Source organism: Triplophysa dalaica, chromosome 7 (genome assembly GCF_015846415.1).
Source record: "Triplophysa dalaica isolate WHDGS20190420 chromosome 7, ASM1584641v1, whole genome shotgun sequence".
In the NCBI taxonomy this organism is placed as follows: domain Eukaryota; kingdom Metazoa; phylum Chordata; class Actinopteri; order Cypriniformes; family Nemacheilidae; genus Triplophysa; species Triplophysa dalaica.
In genome coordinates, this window is record NC_079548.1 from 18,056,520 (window position 1) to 18,069,373 (window position 12,854).

The window sequence follows — 12,854 nt, forward strand, 5'->3', positions numbered from 1 at the left end:
CAATGTTCAGCAGGTGCACACTGTTAAATAAGCTATCAGAGGGGTGTGGACCAACTAAATGCTAACTCACAGCATTCTTACAAAACAAGACAAACAGCAAATGTGATATATGGTAAAGGGGTGAAACAAAAGAGTGGGAACGGGAACTGTCGGTTTAACTTTCTGTTTTTGCTTAAAGCTTTCAAATTGTTTCCAACTGATGCTGTGCAAGTTTCATTTTTGCTTCAACATTGATTATTTTTGTCCAGTAAAAGATATTTTCTACATCTATAAATCTTTGTGAGACTGGTTACTTTAGGTCACTTACTGTTTTAACAGAGAATCATCACATTCTTTAGTTTTATAATGTAAAAATGTACTGCTGGGAGGTTTTACATTTTTGTGACAAAGATATTCTACCAGTGTTTCAAGTTATCAGTCTGATCTTTGGACATTTAAATTATCCATTGCTTTTCTGTAAGATTTTGCAGTATTTGTCGAATTTTAACATAAAAAATGACATCAAAATAACATGAAAAATCAGCATCATACATTTGCATAACAATAAGTCTCCTTTATCACACAGTGTATGTGATGTGTGGTGTAACCTGAGATTGTAAAGCAACAAGTCACATGATAAGCACGATTATTGCCCATGATTCCACAAATTTGACATTATTCGTGAGCCGAGGCTCTGCAGTACTGAACATATCAGAAAAAAAAGGAAACCGCATCCAGCAGTGGTGTTACATTGCATCTTAAAGTGGCTAAAAAGTGATACCTTTAATGTTTTTTAACAGTTCAATAACATTAACATATGTGGGTGTGTTACTGAGATCACTGTCATCAATCTAAATAATATGATCGTAGAAGAGGTGCCTTTTCAGTCCAACAGAAAAAACAGAAGAACTATATGCATTGAAAAATAAGCACTAACATTTCAAAGAAAGACGAAACACACAGCTTCGGTCACAGATGATCTGATGAATCTTCCTGATAGTTTCAGTAATACCAGAAAGTCTGTGTGAGTATGCACAAAATTATGAAATGTATCTGTACACCTTCCTTCTTCATTACAGAGACTTGAAAAAAATAATTTGTTCAGCTACACCACAAAGACACAAAACCCTGATCTAACCTTTCTAAGTAAAGTGTTCATGTTCTGGAGTTCTCTGTGGCATGTTTTGACATTTTTTTGACTAATTAATTTAACACGTATGTCACTTGGAGGCATTTAAATAATGCTATGTTAAGACAAAGACAAGCCAGTATCACTTAGCATAATGCATGGTTACACAGACTAAACCTGTTTCCAGAGCTTGTGTTATGCACTTAAAGTTACAAAACAACGCTAAAAAAATGTTGTGCACTTGATGTAACTGTATGAGGAGTATTGTACTGTAGTTACCTGCAATGTCATTGTCAAGGAATCTATTGGAGGAGCAATTACATGTTATTTTCAATGTTATTTACCATGGTGCCTATTCTCTCTAAATTAAATGTGCTAGTGTTTTTGAAGTGATATTTTTTAGTTTAGCTTTTAAAGTCTGAAGAACCCCTTTCAACTGCAAGGAACATCATGTTAAAGGTTCTTTATGGGTATATACATATGTGAGAAACGACTCTGGAATCAAACGCAGGGTGGAACCAAATTTATTAGGCGCCCATGGCCAAAACACACAATATAGCCAATGTGGAGAAATCACAGGACAATTTGAACCGCCCGAGGCAGAGAAATCTCACAATAGTCCAGGGGGGGATAAAAGGGATGGATGGCAACCAGGAGAGGTGGCACTGAAAGATCGGCCCTGGAGGGAAAAGTGGCAGTCTCTAAAGATAGGGAGATTTTAGAGTCCAGAGGGGAAAAGCCTACTAGATGAGCCCCAAAGTTCCGCTTCTGCCCGCAAAACAGTCTGATTAATAAACTACAAGGCAAAAATCCACTGAAGCAAAGTTAATCCTCCACTTGCAAACCCTTATGACCATCAGGAATAATCCACAAGGAGAAAGTCCACTCGACCGACAGGAAATAATCTTCAAGGAGAACGTTTACTCAGAGGGTAATACTACTCAGAGTAGAGATGAGGCAGACACCAGGCAGAGGACTAATAGCTCTGGAGCCTGACAAGACAAGACAAGACAAGGTGATTAATGATAAGATAATACTTCAAGACAAGAAACAAGACTGGCAACCATAAGGGTATAACTCCAACATTCTGACACGAGACAAGAGAAACACCGGAAATATAATGAAAGGCAAATCAGAGTGCAAACGAGGAACAGCCGGAGTAAGAGAAAAGACCAAGCGAAACCAGGTGAAGCGAGGGAAAGCAAGATGAGCTAATTAACAAGGTTACGAGAGGCATGGGGTGGCACACGATGACTCAGAGGACATGGCGAACTTTCAAAACAATGCCCTGTGTCCGACATGACAAAAACAGAGTACGGACAGGCCAAACAAGTAAGTACTACACTCGAGAAATGACAGTACATCCTCCTTCCCCAGTAGCGCCACATGATGTCCTAGAAGGGGGCTCACCTCATCGCCAGTAGAAGTCTATGATCATAGACTGGTCCAGAATGTCCCTGGACGGTACCAAACTTCTCTCCTCTGCACCTTAACCCTTCCAATCCTCTAAAGACTATTTGCCTCTGCCATGGCGACGGGACTCCAGTAATCTCTTGACCGTATAGGTAGGAGAACCATGCACTAGACGAGGGGGTGGAACACGTGGACTCTGAGCACAAGACTAACTGTTAAAACAATGCTCTGTGCCCGACATGACAAAAGCAGAGGACGGACAGGTGAAAGCATGTAAGTGCTTAGACCCAAGAGCTGACAATACAGTCCAACAATGTTTCTTGTACTGGTAATACAGTGTTGCTAAAGTCAATTATTCCTAGGAAAGACACTATTAAAAAGGAGCAGAAAAAGATTATTTACAGCAATGCCAAAAGTTTTTTTAAGGACCAATTCTTTCTTTATTAATAATCTAGAACCCTTTAAATAAAAATAATGAAAATTAAATGAAAATTCTGTCCTAACACCCTTTTGTCATTTCAAACCTGTATGAATTTCTTTCTTCCGCAGAACACTATTCACTTGCATTCGTCTTGTGTCCACACAATAGAAGTAAATGGGTCCTACTGCTGTTCGGTTACCAACTTTTTTCAAAATATCTTCTTTTGTGTTTTGCAGAAGAAAGGAGGTCGTACAGGTATAAAATGACAAGAGGGTGAGTAAATGATGACAGAATTTTTATTTTTGGGTGAACTATCCCTTTAAGGGTTCTTTGTGAAATAATTCATATGGTAACACCGAGGAGGGAGAAGAAGGCCTTCCATGCTTTGGAGATGAATTGGGGTCTCCAGCCTAAGATGTATTCTGGAATGCCATAATACCAAAACTTGTGATGGAAGAGGGGCTCGGGCAACACCATGGTGGTGGGTAGACCTTTAAGGGGAATCAGACGACAAGATTTAGAAAATCTATCCAACACTACGAATATACAAGTGTTACCAGGTGATGGAGGTAGGTCCTTGATAAAGTCCACCCCAAGGTATGACCATGGACGGTTGGGCATCGGGAGAGGTAAGAGTTTTCCCTTGGGTAGATGGCGAGCACTCCTGGAGATCACAGACTCCCTGCATCCCTGGACGAAACGTCTCACGTCCGCTGCCATAACGTACCACCAGAAGCTTTGTCATACAAGCGAGAATACGAGAGCACCAACCCCTCGTCCATCGTGATACCTTGTCGTGAGATGTTTACGAGGAATTGGATGGAAGTTTGGTCCAAGCAGTGTTTCTCAGCCATCAGAAATAGCTGGTTTACTGTCAGCAGATGTTGGACCTCTGCAACGTGGTGATGATGTTTTTGTGGGTCACGGGAGTAAACGAGGATGTTGTCAATATATACGAGTACGAATCTATGGAGGATGTCACTGAGAACATTATGCATAAAGTATTGGAAGACAGAGGGAGAATTTACAAGTCCGTATGGTATAACTTTGTTTCATTATGGCCAGCGGGAGTAAAATAAGCCGTCTTCCATTCATCGCCCTTCTTGAGATTTTAATGCGCAGCGGAGGTCCATCTTGGTAAAAATTGCAGTAGTAACACTAGTAAGTTTATAAAATATGTGGATGTGGTTACTGTTGGGTTAGTAAACAGGATCATTATTGTGTGTTAAAAAACAGCACTGCACTATTGCATTGCACATTAAAAAGACATTTTTTTCTCTACAAGCTAATTCAAGATATCAAGACCCAAAAAACATTATAAAACGTAGATGTGCTAACATCATAGAGATCTACTTAACTGTGAATCAGTAAATGTCAACCACAAGAAAACAATAAGTTGTCAATTTAGAAACATGACAAAATGTATTCAGAATCATACTGTACCCTTTCAGATAACCGGGCATCTTATCTCTACATATTTTTGAGATATGGCATACCTGAAAGGCAAATAGTTTTTGTAAGTAAAAAAATAAACATGAACCATATTTTTAAACATTATACAGTACATAAGAAACGGGTGTATCTTGTTCTGTTTGTGTAAGGAATGTTGGGACTGTCAGGGGATGACGCATGTAGATGGTTCAGTTAGATTTTTGAATAGAGACACTGTTGAACCAGACATGCAGATAAAAACTTTCCGATCAAAACATGCGTGCTTGCTGGAAACTGTAACCAGCACAGTTGGCTGAACCTGATTTTACAAATGACGACCATGAACAAGAATCTGAAAAATCTAAACATCCAATCCTAATGTATAGATGGGTGTATCTGGAACTACGGGCACTTTTGACACTCCAAAAAAAAGAAAAATCCCTGTGAATTTGAGCATCTTAATATACATGAGTCAAACATTAATATACATTTATTTTTACAAAGTACATAATTACTTAAGGACACACAATAAATACTGACACGGATAAGATGATATTTACCTTATATTTTGGGAATCTTGTGAGTGAGTTAGTGAGGTTGCCAGTAGTGTTGTGGTAACTTCTGTTTCTATAGAAACTAGACTTGTTAGTCTTCGATGAAATGTCATAAAAAGATGTATTTCATAGTTAAGGTAGGGACTCAAAAGTGTGGGACAGTCACACTTACTTGAAAAAAATCATAACAATGATCAGTAAATAAGACAAACAAACAATTTATTTTGAAACAAGGTCAAATTGCAATTCAATTAACTTATTTAAATTATTTTAACATTGTGACCATAGTTGGGGGTCATGAACAAAAAAGGTGTTTGTACCTATACATGCTTCATAATTTTATATTAAATCACATAAATCATTAATTATATTTTTTGTCAATGTGTAAGGAATCTGTGACTATATTTATAAAGCGTCATATGACAAATTTTTTGTTGAGTTGTTTAAAATGCAAAGTTAAAGTATGCGCAACAAAGTTTTAGAAAAAATGACAGAAAGCCTGACATTTCTAAGATGACAGTGTGATGTATTTTAAATTCAAAGGTATTATAATCTTGTCTTGTCATCATTAAGCTGCAGCCAAGCTGAACTCATTGGGGTGGTTTCCCGTACAGGGCATTATACAGATCCCAGACTAAAATAACGTCTAAACAGAAAACAGCTGTACTGACATGTATTAAAATAGGTCAGTGCCATTGTTTTGTCTCAAGATGCACACAGGTATAATGTTTTTATGTAATGCATGTTTGGAACAACTCCTGAAATGACCTAATTGTTTAAAGCCTATTCATGGCTCGATCTACCTGTCCGGTTATTACTGTATGTCACCTGTATGACAAACCTCATATGAGTTTCTTGTTGTGCAACACAATATAAAATGTTACAGTAGGTAAAACAATCAGTGGATTGCAGCGTCAAGTCTCTATTTCCTCATTTGGAACTTTAGAACTTTGTTTGAATTCAGTAGATGTTGAATGCACCATGTGACATCATGAGAGGGGGTGTGCTAGAGGGAATAAACATTCCTTTAAGATGGCTGGAGGGCGTTCTGGAAAGAACTTTAACTCGCAGCTCACCAACGCAACAAGATGGCACTCTATTGAAACTACAAAGCCCAGACTGCCTGAAGAAGAAAAGGGGGTCAGTTGCAGCTAATGAGTTGAACCATGTTTTGGAAGAGAAGAAGAAAACTATTTCCGTGAATAGAAGAGAAGCAGTAAAAGAACTTTAAGTTAATTTTGAGGATGAAGAGGCTTATGTTAAAATGGTGAGACTTTATGTTGGATTATTAAACCTCACCTACTTGTTGAAGAGATTGGTGAACTTGTTTTTATTGGAGAACCTGTACAGGACACTTAACCTCTCGCGTTACCACATTTGGTGGAGAATGCGGGCACTTGATGACTGTTGATGTTTCAGAGTGACTCGTAGGACATCACACACCTGTTTTTAAGTTAAACGGGGGAGAAGGATGATTTTGATGCATACTTGCATGCTGTTGACACCATAGCTATTGCAGAAAAATGCCCAGAAGACCAGTGGGCCAAAATTCTAGCACCTTTTCACATGGGGAATATAAGATAGCCTTCTTAGACCTTGATTCTGTACTGGCCAACAGTTTTTCCATTTTAATGGTAGAAATATTAAGTCAAAGTGGCCTTACAGAGTTCAGAACGGCCCAAAGGTTCCATGGGTGGAGCTTCAAGAAAGACCAGGCTCCAGGTACACAGATGCACCAGTTGATGTGGCTGACCATAAAATGGTAAAGCCTGATGAGCACTCAGCAACAAAGGTTGTTGAGTCCGTTATAATGGACAGATTTTTGAGAGCCCTACTCATAGATGTCAAACTATTTGTCTGTCAGGATAACCCAAATTCTCCCCATGAGATGATAGAGGCAGTTGAAAGATTACAAGCTAGCACAGACATGCTGAACACCCGGCCCTTAAATGCGCCACAGCCCCAACAAAAGTTGTTCTCTAAAGTCTCAGGTTGGGTCAGTCCACAAAAGAGACGGTCCAGCCAGCATGAATCCCCGGCTGGATGTACAGTGTACAAATAAAGAACATGTTGCAAGTGTCGGGAAGAAACCCACCCATTGCCAAAACTCTTGAGCGTGATGTATTTCACCAGCTCTCCTCCATTCTCACGCAGAACAAGCTCCTGGACAGCAACCAGTCTGGTTTTAAGAGCAGGCTCTGCTGCCTTTGACACCATTATCCACCTCATCCTCCTGTCGACCCTCAAGGCTATGGGTTTCTCTGGAATGGTGCTACAATGGTTCAAGCCTTACCCCTCAGGTATGTAATTTAGAGTATCCCGGAGAGGTGAGGTCTCCGAGTCCCAACATCTCAATACAGGGGTGCCACAAGCCTAAGTGCTTGGACCGTTGCTCTTTTCCAAATACATGACATTCCCAGGTTCTGTCATTCGGAAACATTTTTATTATCATCGTTTACCCAAGGTTTTTCCCCTTGATTGTGGACTGTACTTTGTGGATTATGCCCTATGGATTTTGTAAATTGTTTTTTCACCAGTGGACCTAAATTAAAAGCTTTCTGTCTGGTTTGCATCATATTCGTCGGAGTAAATTGTGACAATTGGAGCTAAACCAGAAGAGAATAAGAATCGAAAGAGCTTCATTGTACGGTGTTTCTGAAAAGAAACATTTATGTTGCATTTTATCTGATTAAAAGATGACTGAAATTTTGACACTAATGTTTTATTTTACTTTCTATTCCTTATCTTTTTATGCATTTACTGTTCTTTATTGTGTTTTCATATATTAATTTATTCTATGTATTATTATTTTCCTTTACTGTTGTTTAATCTTATGTTAGGTCTGTATTGGTTGATTGGTACAGAAAATGTAGGTTTTCGCTGAGCAATCTCTTGTCACAAAATCAAAATGAGCATCGAACGCAAGATTATTTAATAAACTCTTCCCCTCCGTCTCTGTAACTGCCTCCTGCTGGTTGAGTCGAATTGTGAAGTGATTTCCCTGATGAAAGAGATATCTAGTTAGGCCTGCAAGAACTAAACTGGATCTAAACCTAGTCGGATCTGTCAGTAGGTGTTCTTTAAACTATTACCAGTGTTGCTGGAATGTGTGATTTTGGAAAATCTTATTTGTGATACTGTACCATATCAGAAAAACTGAAGAGCCAAATATATTACAGAGAACTCATTAAGATCTGACTTGGGGGCTTTATTGAAATAAAAATACTGAAAAAACTTAGTTAGCACCATGTTTGAAATAAACAACATGCATGATGATCTGATTGTATGTCAGAATATTAGCAAGTTGCATCTGTGATTTTGTGTTTAAAGCACAGTATTACATTTTTCTCCTTGATACATGGGTTTTGGTCTAGGGACATCCTGATTTTTTTTTAAATACCATTACCTTTTTCATGGGTATTTAAAATATTTAAGAATGCACTAAGGGAAAGTCAGGAAATATTTGGTTGTTAGCGCTGTAACACTAGAGTGTATACACAAAAAACAACCTACAAGTTTCAATTAAATGGGATGAGATGAATGAGGTAAAATGCATTTTACATTTAACATTAAACCTGGATTAAATTCACGTGAAGGTAACAACACCGCTTATTTGTCAAAATCTACACAATGACAAATTTTATGTCAACTTTGTCAAGTTTGCTCGTGTTGAACTTGATAAAATACATTAATCATATTCCTTAAATAATTTTATTTCTTTCAGAATAACTACGAGAAACGTATATGCAAGTTCTGTACAATTCTCTGTTTATGCTTGGGATTGCTTTAAAAAAAGGGTGGTGGAACAGTTTGAAAAACGGGATGCTGACACTTAGTGCACGTAAAACCCCCCCAAAAAATTCTGTCCGACAGCAATCCTTCTGTTTGCTCTGTGTGTACTTCAAAGACATCAGTTCTTCAGATTATTGTGTTGGCTCCAGTTAATGTTTCCATCGTTTCTGAATCCTAATTCTTTAGTGTCTATAGAGGCACGTTAAAAATACTGCCATTTTCCAAGGACTGTGTCTTTGATGGCATCGACAAATTGTGCAGGCACCCAGTAGACCCAATATTGTGAAGCTTCTGTCGGACCAAGCTGAAATGCCTACAATGACATTATAAATATTAAACACGTTAAAAAGCTTTCTTGTCTGTTAGAATTTATTAATTAACATGTATAGTGAGATAAACCAATACCATCATGTTATAGTCCTCGTGACCCTCTATTGGTTCAGTCACAACGTTTTTGATGGAACCCATTGGGATTTTTTCTGTTCTTTCTGAAGACGATAAGACATCAAATTGTAGTGATTTGTACAAAAAAGCATTGAATATTAAAAATTAATTCAAGGATGAAATCTATATGTAAATACATATTATCTTTTTTATGGTTATAAAAATGTACAGTACAAAATTGTAATATACAGTATTTACAACACACACTTGCAAATAACTGCACCTTTGTATATTATTTATATTCCTCATCCATTTAGTCTTGTGTTTCTTTTCATTTCTTTTGTGTTATGTATGGTATATACTGTGTGTTTAAGACGATAGAGTTCCTGCAACCAGAACTAATTCCTTGTGTTCGTGTTAATGCTTGGCAAATAAAGCTTATTTGGAAATCACCTTTTGTTCCAATCCACAGTTGATCCTGTTCCAGTTTGAAAGTAAGTCGTACTTTTCCACCAGACTTGTTGTACATTCCTGATAAAGGCACTGTTGGTAGGCGCTCCTAGTAAAAAAATTAAAGATCATTATTCGTGTGCATCAGAACAGGAGTAGGCACAATTTCTTGCTATAGTCAATATTCCTATGGTTTCAAATTGAAAAATAATCTAATAAATATTGTTGACCTACACTTAAGACCTATTGGCATGGGATTAATATTATCTGGGGACCTTGTGTGAATTATAAATTACCTCCCCACATCTGTATTTCATGGCGCACTCGCACGGGATAAGTGAAGCCTGTGATTTTACTCAAATTTACTGACTAATTACCCGGATGTTATGGCAAGGCTTTGCATATAGTTTGAATTGCCCATTGTTGTATGGTGTTTAATGATTTATGACCGTACCTGTCAGCATTTGAGACCCGCGATCACAGTGATCTTCTATCCAGTTCGCGATCAGGGGTCTCAAATGCTGACAATGTTAGAAGCGTTTCCATGATAAATAAATAAACAACAGAGTCCGGGCCAAAACAACAGTTTTGGCAATGTATGGAAATGACCCACCAACCAAATAAATATCAAAACACTTCATAACAGCCTCCGTTATTTGCAAACGGTAGACAAAACCTTGAAAAATGTTTCATGAGCCCACCTAATCACAGCGATTGCATTTCGCACGGGACTAATATTATCACAGAACCTCGTGTTCGTCAAAATAGGGTAGGTCATTTGTGGGGGAATGTTTTACAAATTAAAGACATGGCTCATTCACACAGGATTAAGATCACAGACAACCACTGCAATTACTATAAATGACCAGAGGTCCCCAGGTAATAATAATCCCGTGCGAATAGGGCTATAGGTGCATATCTAGCAATAACAAAATGTCACAAATGATTATGTAAAGCAGTTTAAATCTGATTAAAGTACAAACGTCCCAGGTATTTAATATACAGTTTATTTGAAATAAGGCCCACATGCAGTTTTAAAGGGCCGTCTTTCAGCGTTCACATCTGAATACACAGAATCTATGCCACTGTGTCTCATTGCATCTTTTTTCCAACAGCTTGTAATTACCTTAGTTCCTTTAATGGAAGGCATGACATCATCTGGTTTTCCTTTGTCTAAAACTTTTCTGTGTTGCTAAAAAAACATCAATGCACAATAAGAATAATCACTGAATGCATTCATACCACTGTAAAGAATTCAAACTATGTGAAAACATTCATCACCTTTTGCCTGCACAATGGCTCTTTCTTGTTTTCCTCAGCTTTGACATCTTGCTGAATAACTTCTTTGGGTGTATTTACAGCTAGTACATCATTTATCGTAGATCCCACCACCATTATTTTCGCACCGTTTGTAACTTTGATGTCCCGGAGCGTCTTGTCCTCTGGTAGCAACCCTTTGTACATAACTTTCTGCATAGCAGGGGGAAGACCTAGAAAACAAAATACAAACATTTAATGTCCTTGCCATGTAGCAATATTCATTAAAGTTATTACCTGTGGGCATTCTCTCATCCATCACTTCTTAACCAATAACAAAGGTGTTGCTGTGTAGGCTGAAAATGTGTCTGGTTTTCCATATATCAAATACTTTATGGTTTTAAAAGAAATATTTAAATAAAATGATACTTATATAAAATGTACAACCTAGTATGTCTACAATAGTGAGAATATAAATGCAGTTAAGTGTGTCCAAACCTTTGAACACTGACAATGGTTTTCTCTATTACTCTAATTTTAACAAAGAAGCAGCACTTTAAAGAAAAAAATCTCCCAATTTATTTTATCTATGAGTCAGGACGTATAAGTGCCATTAAACACGCAACTGTAATGTCCGGGAAGAGCTGCATTACCAGTAAGTGAGTGAATCTTTTCTTTCAGGTTGGCTCCAGTGCTATCTAAAGGGATTTTAAGATCGTATTTATTTTTGTTCCAAATAATTTTCACGTCCACCATCTCTTTCCCCTCATCGCTTTCCTCTCCATTGCTGACAGCAGGTGGCTGAGTCGACGTGCTTTCTCCATCAGTAAGTAACGCTTGTTCAGTCTCAGCTGTGTGGCTTTGTCCAGCAGCTTCACATGAAACTTCTGGCGCTTTCTGCACAACCTCAGCGTCCATTCCTACTACCTCACTTCCTGTGGGAACAATTCCAGATGAAACTTAAAAGGGTCATTCACAGGTCTTAATAATGTGCCATTGTATTGACTAATAAGCAGACTTTTTTCCAAGGTGCCAGTAATGTTAGGAGAATACAAAAACATATTTTGATATATATTAAATCTAAATTCATTCACAATTATACTGACACTCAATAAAACACAAGTGATAGATGACTTTACAAATTACACTACTAAAACCCCTCGGCACTGATGGGAAAATAAGAAACTAACCTAATCTTACCAGCTTGCAATACAGTTACAACACCACTGGTAACAAAAGGCAACAACACATTTTAGTATTAACTATTATGTAGTAAAAACAATAGATTTTAAGCGGCTGCCTGAAGCAATGAATCACCCAAAACCCAACTGTTGAACTAAGCTTCATAGCTGTAACCATGACAGATTTGGTCCAGATTCTGGGTGCTGCAACTGTACACGACTCACACAGTGACAAGTTACAAATAAAACATCAGGATGGTGATTCTGAGCCAGTCTGCTGTGCTACTATTCGCATGCTGTGTCTAGTAAGATGTCTATAGAAACCACTTTGAGCATCACCAGCTCGACGGTGACATTATGATGCTCAAAAACGCAATTTCAAAATGATCAATCATCCCAAACGATACTACGGCCTTTCTGAAATGCTGTGTAGGCAGACAGCTCACTGGGTTTTGTGTCAATGCCGAAGTTTTCGACATCGCAATTTAGGCTAATCACAAAATATCTTCTAATTATTCAACACTGACAAGTTGAGGGAACGTCCATTACGTATTATTAAGGCGAACAGTAGTTACAACTGCTATTGCACGTTGGTGAATAACACCGCAAGGGGAATACAAATAACATTTAAGTACATTTTCATGCTACCTACCATCCTGCGCCGCCATGATGATTGTGTACAATATGAGGAAAGGCTTCTGGGAAAGAACGTGCTGTCAGTGAATGAACCTCGACGCTTTCCGTACTGACTTTGCGATAAACCCAGAAGTAATATTTCACCGTTGTGCGTAAGATAATCTCCTCGTTTCGTTTTTTTTGTTATTTTTATGTGCTGCTTTTAATTAAAAAATGAAAATCAGTTT

At 37.9% G+C, this 12,854-nt stretch overlaps 1 protein-coding gene across 1 annotated transcript; it reads right to left on the reverse strand.

Moving 5' to 3' along the window:
* Positions 1 to 8,624: 8,624 nt before the first annotated feature.
* ubfd1 (ubiquitin family domain containing 1) lies at positions 8,625 to 12,743 on the reverse strand. The gene is made up of 7 exons (XM_056752843.1): positions 12,644 to 12,743; positions 11,464 to 11,745; positions 10,835 to 11,043; positions 10,680 to 10,745; positions 9,557 to 9,662; positions 9,125 to 9,207; positions 8,625 to 9,032 (listed from the first exon to the last, which is right to left on the reverse strand). The coding sequence occupies exons 1-7, from the start codon at positions 12,657 to 12,659 to the stop codon at positions 8,922 to 8,924; spliced, it is 873 nt and encodes a 290-aa protein (XP_056608821.1). The 5' UTR covers positions 12,660 to 12,743; the 3' UTR covers positions 8,625 to 8,921.
* Between the last annotated feature and the right edge of the window lie 111 nt (positions 12,744 to 12,854).

Excerpts from the sequence above, each read along its gene's own strand:
- ubfd1 (XM_056752843.1), bottom strand. Across the intron at positions 11,044-11,463 it reads AAAGATTCACTCACTTACTG|GTCTTCCCCCTGCTATGCAG; the intron begins GTAATGCAGCTC and ends TTTGTTTTCTAG. Across the intron at positions 10,746-10,834 it reads AGCCATTGTGCAGGCAAAAG|CAACACAGAAAAGTTTTAGA; the intron begins GTGATGAATGTT and ends ATGTTTTTTTAG.